This window comes from Strix aluco, chromosome 4, assembly GCF_031877795.1.
Source record: "Strix aluco isolate bStrAlu1 chromosome 4, bStrAlu1.hap1, whole genome shotgun sequence".
NCBI classification, from domain to species: Eukaryota; Metazoa; Chordata; class Aves; order Strigiformes; family Strigidae; genus Strix; species Strix aluco.
Window position 1 is genome coordinate 106,339,416 of NC_133934.1, and position 7,984 is coordinate 106,347,399.

The 7,984-nt window shown below is 45.0% G+C and overlaps 1 protein-coding gene across 7 annotated transcripts in view; it reads left to right on the forward strand.

The window, feature by feature from the left end:
* Positions 1 to 7,705, forward strand: part of IFT43 (intraflagellar transport 43) — a 45,146-nt gene extending 37,441 nt beyond the window's left edge. For all 7 annotated transcript variants that reach the window (XM_074824778.1, XM_074824779.1, XM_074824785.1 and 4 more), the window contains 4 exons: positions 4,695 to 4,767; positions 6,174 to 6,249; positions 6,596 to 6,658; positions 7,465 to 7,705. In XM_074824778.1, coding sequence (XP_074680879.1) covers positions 4,695 to 4,767; positions 6,174 to 6,249; positions 6,596 to 6,658; positions 7,465 to 7,575 — 323 coding nt within the window. In that variant the 3' untranslated portion in view covers positions 7,576 to 7,705. The remainder of the gene's footprint in view (positions 1 to 4,694; positions 4,768 to 6,173; positions 6,250 to 6,595; positions 6,659 to 7,464) is intronic.
* The last annotated feature ends 279 nt before the right edge of the window (positions 7,706 to 7,984 follow it).

Consider the following 7,984-nt stretch of genomic DNA (forward strand, 5'->3'; position numbering starts at 1 on the left):
CCTTTGTTTATGACTTGAAAAGCCACTGTTCCTTGCTTATTGTTTGGCTATCTGCATGTAGTATGGGTTACTCTTGGTCTTTCCCCTCCATCTTTTCCTCCTACCATCCACACATTTCTGCCTTATGCTATTGGTGTCTTGCCATAACTTAGGCATGAAGCTGTTTTTGTGTAGGACCTAGCTCAGTCCATCTGTTGTAATAAAATTACTATTCTTACTTATATGTTGGGACTCAGGTGTTCTGAGATGATGTTTGGTGCAGTATAACATGTTAGTCAACATTTGATACTGGTGTCTCATACCCCACCATAACTTCTGCATGGATACACTCATTTTGGTTTCATTCTTTGTTCACTCGTGTTCACTATCATCTGGAAGATGGAGGGGAGTTTGCATTCATCACCTAGCATTTGGTGCTTACTCAGCATTTCACATCTCCACCATGAGCAGTTTCTAAAGCCAATATCTTGTTTCTTTATGGGCTGAGAAATCCATGGGGAAAGACTTCCTGTTACTCTGTTCCCGGTCATTTTGAGCCATAAAGAGAAGCCTCATACATTCCTCTTTTAAGGTCACTGCATGCACTGAGGTTTTATGTTCCCCCCTCCATCTTCTGTTGCATACAGTCATTTCTGCTGCTTGTAAAACACTACCTGATGTGTGTGTCTACCTAGTCTCCCCTCTCTTCAGCTAAAATGAAAGCAGGATGCTCACTCTCAGGGGGAGAGTGAGTGTCATTTTTAGGAGCACTTACTCTGGGAATGTTACCTGCCATATGAAATGGAGATTCAGAGGAGTTCTATCTGGGGGAGGATGGTTGAGGGAGGTGACATAGGTAACAGTACTTAGCAGCACAGTGTTCAGAGGCCAGCTGGGAGACCAAGGTTGGTAAGGTGATTTGTACTCAATTTGTTCCCCTTTTTAGTATTTTTTTACCAGTAACTCAACTTTTATTTTAATGTTTCTTACTATTAGTATCATATCAGTTTGTTCTCATTTCAAGGTCTTCAGGAAAGGATGTGAAAGTGGGAGAAAACCAGCTGAAGCTGTAAGATTTTCATGTTGCTTCTGAGATTTGCCTGTTTTGATTAAAATTGGTTGATATTAAAGACAATATGGAAGCTGTTCTCCAAAATGCATCTGAGTTATGCAAAAAAACCACCCTCAAAACATATAACTAGACTGCAGAGAATAATCTTTTGTTTCCAGGTTTTGAAACTACCCCTTCTGCTCAGCTGCAAAACGTTTTCTTTTTGTAATGCACAGGCCACTTGTTCACTTCATTGCAGTGACCTGTTATCTGTGAAGGTGTCCTCTTTTGCACGCAGGCAGCTCCTTAGCATGTAGGTGCATTGTGCAGCAATTTCTGAGGTTTACCTACATGGGCACTGAATTCAGACATGAGAGCCTGGACAGTAAAGTATGTGTCAAGATTCTGCACCAAAAACACAGGCTTATGGAAAATGATCTGAAGCCCCCACATTGAACAGGAGGGGAAAAATGTGGGTCACAGAGCAAAGCACACAGAGCGGGGGTTTGTAATGTAACCTTGTCATTGGAAAAATCTGCAGTGTAAGACTGGGAGAACACGGTCCTGTGAACATTTCTGGATATATTAATGTTATATGTAAGTAGCCTCACTACAGCTAAGGGGAATACTGGAAGTAGAGCATATGCCTACAGTCTTCCAGCACAATAGCCCATGTACTTCTCCCCCTGCAGCTGACATAGTGCCATGACTTGGCTGTGTTACCAGAGCTTTCTGGAAAAAAAGATCCGAGTCCTAAGAAGAGCAGCAGAAACAATAGGGGGCTGGAGACTTGAGTGAGGGGAAAGGTTGGCTCAACTGAGACACTTTGCAAACTGTACAGAGAGAGAGAAGGGAAAGGGATTGTGGAGAGGTGGCACCTTGGGAATTGGCAGAGGGAAGAGGAAATTCTGAGTAATGAGTGAAATAAAGACCCAAATATTTCAGGGCTGATTTGCCACTGATAGCAGTTAGCCTGGGGAACTGATATTTTCTTATAATTTGCGACATTTTTGTTCTGTTTCCTGTCAGTCTCTGGCAGTCCTAAAGGGCATTGCTTCTGCCTAGTAATGGACAAATCATCTGCACTTTGCAGTAAGAACAAGCATGCACTGGCCTTTGTTGGAGGGGCTGGCAGGAGCCCCCAGAGCGTTTCCAGCTCTTCTGTCTGAAATATTTTCAAAGTGTCTATAAAATATTGGAGCCTTGAATTTCTTTTGGAAAGAATTTCTATGTGATTGCCTGGATTTTGCTAATACAGAGTAGAGGTAGCACTCTGCAAGGGGTTTGGGAATCTGTCCATGGAATTCAATGGCAGTGAGATAAAATCAGCACTGAAGAATTCAGCAGTCTTGGGGAACCTGCAAAATGGGAGGAATATCACTGATCCGGGCCTTAAGTTTACAGTTTTTTTCTAGTACAAAAAGACATCAGTGAAAGCAGAGGAAGAGGAGGAGACCCCAGAAATAGCTGCCAAAATGAGCACTGAGTGAAGAAATTCAGTTAGCTGCAAACACCTTTCACATTTCTCCTGTCAAAAGAGGATAGGGATATGACTTTCTCCTGCTATAGGGAGTGCTGTTCCATGGGTGAGGGCAGTTCTGTTCACAGTTAGTTCTTAATTTAGTTGTGTTTGCTGAGCAACATTCATGGTCTCCTGCTGAAAAGAATAAATTAGCTCAGGAGAGATTAGACTTTCTCATTCCCATGCTTGTTTGTCTGCACTTAACAGGGCACCTCTGCACCTTCCCCTTGGACCAGTGTCACCAGTCTGTTCCCTCCTTGGTCTTTGTTGCTTATTTACAGGGACTTTCTCCCATATCATCACCGAGCAGGTTTTACCAGCTGCCTCCACAGGTCAGTCTGTCTGTCCATGGAGATGCTTTTGTCCCGTAATTGCATTTTGCTACAAGTTTTACCAAGAGCTGGGAGCCCTGCAGTGAAGAGCCAGCGGGACTACTGTGTATTGTCCCTACAAGCAGAGCGGGGAGAGATCTGCCCCAAAGGCCCAGTGATGCACTGGTAAGGCATTTCTTGCACATGCCTCCTCCATCTAAGGGACAGCCTGGGGGCCTGGGGTCTGTTGTTGCAGTTTCCCTTTAAATGTTTTTTGGGAAGTTTGCTGTAGTTGGAGAGCCGCTCTGCAGGCACCTGCTCCTTGGGCGGCTGGGGAGCCAGAAGGCACAGCTCTGCTGAGGCTGCCCAAGCTGTCACTGCCTTTTGCTGTGGCCAGGCTCTCAAGGCAGCCCCTGTCCCGCTCAGCCTTCCGCCAGGCAGCCAATTAGCGAGAAATCCCACTGTGTGGCCAGCTCCGAACGGCCACCGTGCCAAGGCCCGGGCTGACCCGTGCCCTGCTGCAGCTGGGTGAGGGCTGCCTCGCACCCCGCCGGCCGGTGAGCTGGGGATGTGCAGTGGACGTTGAGCGGGAGAGGGCAGCTGAGAGCCTGCGAAGCTCTGACAGGCGGCGGACAAAGGGCTCTTCGGGAAGACCCTGCCCAGAGCCCCAAGTGCCATAGGTGGGAACGTCTCTCCAGCTCCTGAATATTCATCTCAGCTTGGGGCAGCAAAATGGGGCAAAGCCAGGCCCAGCCACCTGCTGCCATCCAGCAGTAGCATGGCTGCGTTGACGACAGCCGGGAGCAGCCTGCTCGCTCCAGTGCCAAAGGGGCCAGCTCTGCCCATACACTGTGCAAGGGAAACCTCTTCCCAGAGCCAAACCACAAGCTTCTTAGTCTGAGGGCTCAGGGTCTCTGGAGAGCCTTTGTGGCCTTGAGCCTTTAAAGGAGCCCTGTGCCGGTGAACTCTGTCCTTGCTTTGCGCCTCCAGTTACTTTCCCATTTCTTCCCTCTCCGTTTTTGCTCTCTTCATTTCTGTTAACAGCACTTTGTTAAATCAAAACCCATGCAATGTTCTCAGAGTCTTGGTGCTTTAGTAGGATTCAGTGTACGCCCTGTTCTTCCTCCTCTCTTCCATTCTTTTGTCTCTAGCATCCTATTTATATGGAGTAGCTGTAGTCCTTGTGCTGGGTATACCCAGTGACCCAGACATCAGCCATTCCACAGTCACACTGGAAAACGTGAAAATGTTTATGACATTAGAACTAGATGCATCTTCCCTAGTCTTTGTATCTTCTAGACCACCAGCATTTTCTTCCTCAGCTATCAGGAAGGTCACAGGCCTCTGCACAGCCTGAGACCCCGCCAGCAGCTCCTTCAACATGAAGTTTTACATGGCTTCTCTCAGTTTCTGTCCCACATTTCATTTCTAACAGTCTAAGTGACTGGCGGCTGACCTGAGCAAATGATAACACATTAGAAGCAAATTCTTGCCAGTCTTAGGATGATGACAAGTAAGCAGCAGGGTTTAGTGCAGCTGGCTTCTTTCAGCTTCAAGGTTGTGTTCAAATACATGATCCATGGCCTATGGAGTCCTACCCAGCCCAAATCTGCTTCTCTTGCAAGATTTCTTTTGACCCCAAGCTTCAAAGCTTCATTGCTTTGTTTTAATATTAAACAATATATTTTTAATCATTGCTAAATAACTGCCTTGTGTTTTCTTGTAATAATAAACAGGCTGTTTCATATCTGTGAAGCAAAGGAACCTTTGTCTCTAGTGAGAGGAGAGCACAACACTCCCCACCTACTGCTGCTGCTTTCTCTTGTTGCAGACATTCCCGTGATCCCTGACTTGGAGGAAGTCCAGGAGGAAGATCTGGCCATGCAAGTGGCCGCTCCCCCCAGGTAAGAGCACTGCCAGGTGCTCTTGAGGCTCTCATCAGCAGTGCAGAATGGCTGGTGAAATTAAACTCCACCTTATCTCATGCTCTCTGGATGTCAGCAGCAGTGCCATTCAGCAGGATTTGGTGCTGTGTATTGTGGCATCAGGGCTCCAAGCTGAACAGTGCAAACTTCTTGATTCCTGTTACACAGAGAAAGCAATTACTGCATATTCTCTCCATATATAAAAAACCTACAGTAACATGTTTGATATTGCAAAATCAAACTTTCAAGAGTGAGGAATTGCTTGATTTAAGGTTGCTTGTATAACACCAGATGCCTCCAGTACACATGCATTATCACACACTCTTTGATTATGCGTGGTCATAGGCTGCTTTGCCCTCCACAGGATATCCTTCACTTACTCAAGTGACTAGTTAATTTGCAAAGTACAATCCTGTTGTTTGAAGGTGTTATCAGAGTAGTCTTGGGGTTAGCTCAATGGAGACCAGCAAGTTTTTAAAAAATGAAATTCTGGGGGGTTTAACTTAAACATATCAGGAAAGTCTTCTCTCCTCTGTTGGGCCTATTGCCAAGATCACAGACTGGGATTTCTGTTGCCCCTTATTTGGAGGGCTGGGATATCTTACTCCTGACCACAGATGCCTCTCTCACAAGTATGGAGTAGTTATTGTAATTAAATAGCTGTTAACAAAAATAAATGACAATTTATAGTAGTAAATTCAAAATTACTTCATCTCTTACCAGAGTTAATTTCTGTGTTTTTTCTCTTTTTTATAATCCCATCTGTTCCTCCTGTATCCATAGTCTTCCTGCAACAGAAAAGACAAGTGATTTTCATGGACAAACACAAACAGAAATTAAATCAACAGAGGTCTTTTCTATACTATTGCATCACCTGTGAAGGGTAGCGTGGCATGACAGTATACTACCCACCTATGCCATGTTTCTCTTTGAAGGCTACATTTTAAGAAATGGTATTTGATAGCTGTGACTCAGCTCAGACATGGAAATCACAAAGTCCCTACTGTTCTGTAGCTTGTATGGTAGGGCGCTCAGAGCCTGCTTTGCTATGGCACTGGGGCTGTTTGAATGTTCACTACGTTCCTGTTTTCTGTCTGGTCCTTGCCAGGTAGACTGTGGATCTTCTCTCCAGCATGCTGGCTTCTCTGAAGGAGTCCACGGTTGTTCCATGTCCTGTTTTTATGCACGTGCACAACAGATTTGTCAATGACTGTTCATTTGTTGAATGAAATATGCTTCCGCCTGGGGACATCCATCTCAAGAGTCCACATGGGTGATATGGACACTTGAAATAGGTGTCACCAGACTACCGTTCATGACACCCTTTTCCTCAGATGCACTTCCACACTTACCCAGGCTTGTACTTTGACCCTTTCTGGTTACAGTGTGCAGGTGAACCGAGTGCTGACCTACCATGACCTGGACAAAGACCTAATGAAGTATGCTGCCTTTCAGACTTTGGTAAGTAGATGTTTTATGGAGTGACCGATGTGAATCCCTCTCCTTCCAGGCTCCCATCGTCCTCCACAGTGATACTCAGCTGCATAAAATACACAACCCTATCATCCAAACAACCTGCAGGCTTCCTGCAGTGTTCCTCCCTGCAGTGTGGCTTTCGTGCTTGTTTGTGTCTGTAAATAGTGTGGGTATGGTATCTGCTGCTCAGATGAAGCTCCTGCTGTTCTGGACAAAGTATATGTCCCTTATGGGGCAAATGTGCCCATCCCTAGTAAGACCTACCTGGTGAAACAGTGGTGTCCACTTTTTCACTGTCTGTAAGACGGTGACTCTGTGTGTGTGTTCGTAGGATGGAGAGGTTGACCTGAAGCTTCTTACCAAAGTTTTGGCTCCAGAGCATGAACTACGAGAGGTGAGTCTTGGAATACCAACAAGGCAAAAGCTTCTTGTGTGTCTCATACTGTACTTGGAAAGTAAGCCTTTGTTGGTGGGGTGGAGGAAAGAGGTGAGGAGGAGCTTGTCCAAACTGATGGAGATTGGATTTCCACAGCAGATTATTTTAAAGATATATAATCTGTGTGAGATTATGGCATCACTATGATTGGCCCCCTTCAGTATGAAAGAGCTAGTAAAGAAAATGTGAAGGACCTGGCACTGTCACAGATCCCTGCAGAAACAGTGCTCTGTTGTATATTGTCTTTGGTAGCCATCGTGAGCTCCAGGTGGTTTTACAGGGTGGTACAGAGGAACAAAGGCAGAAGGCATTTGGAGTTTGGGCAGAGGGATGTTTTAAAGCAGGACAGAGTAACCTCAATACAACTGGGCAGGCAGGAGTTCAGGACTTAAAACAAAGGATTTCTGCTGCTCAAAATTGCAGATGCTTCAGCAGAAGTGCAGAAGGGTGGAAGATTTTTATGGCTCCTCTTTATGCCTTGCCAGGGAATATCTAAGGTTAACAAGTATCAAAAAATCTGTCCTTTATGGAATTTTGGAACATGAATAATTCTGTCAACATCTTTAAATTGTAGAAGGGATTCACATTTCATTCTGACTAGGATTCCTGTTCTAGCCAACTGAATCTGGGACTTCCCTGGCCAGGGCAGTTGCCATTTAGTTTCTCTCTTTCATTGCTGTTCATCCTGAATATTTGGCATCGTTCAGAGACCTTTGGGTATCACCAGTAACATTTCAGCATGTTTGTCTTTTTCCTCTTGGTAGGATGATGTCAGCTGGGATTGGGACCATCTCTTCACAGAGGTGTCCTCAGAACTAGTGACTGAGTGGGACCTGGGACAGTCTGAGAGAGAGGACCACCTCAGTCTGCCCTAGAGCACTGGCACACCAGACATATACATGCATAGCTGTAAATAGTTTAGCACTTTAATTTTATATTCACTTGTTTGTATTAGAGGATTTATTTCAGACATGAAAATAAATAGGACCTTGCTTCATAGGAAAACTGGCTCATGAGAAGTTTTTGGTATTTTGTAATAAGAATCTTTATTCACAAAAGAGATTAGGAATTCTAAACCCAATAAAATATTTACTTATGAACAGTCACTTCCACCTCACTAGCACCTTTACAGATCACTGCAATGGTTGATCTTTCCTCTGCGGAAATGCAGCCTCTCTGAATTGGACCATCTTACAATGGAGTGTGGTTTTCGGTGATGGCTATCAGAGAAGCTTAGGCTGATAGGATTTGTTTGCCTAGGACATCAAGATTACCTTCCTCCTC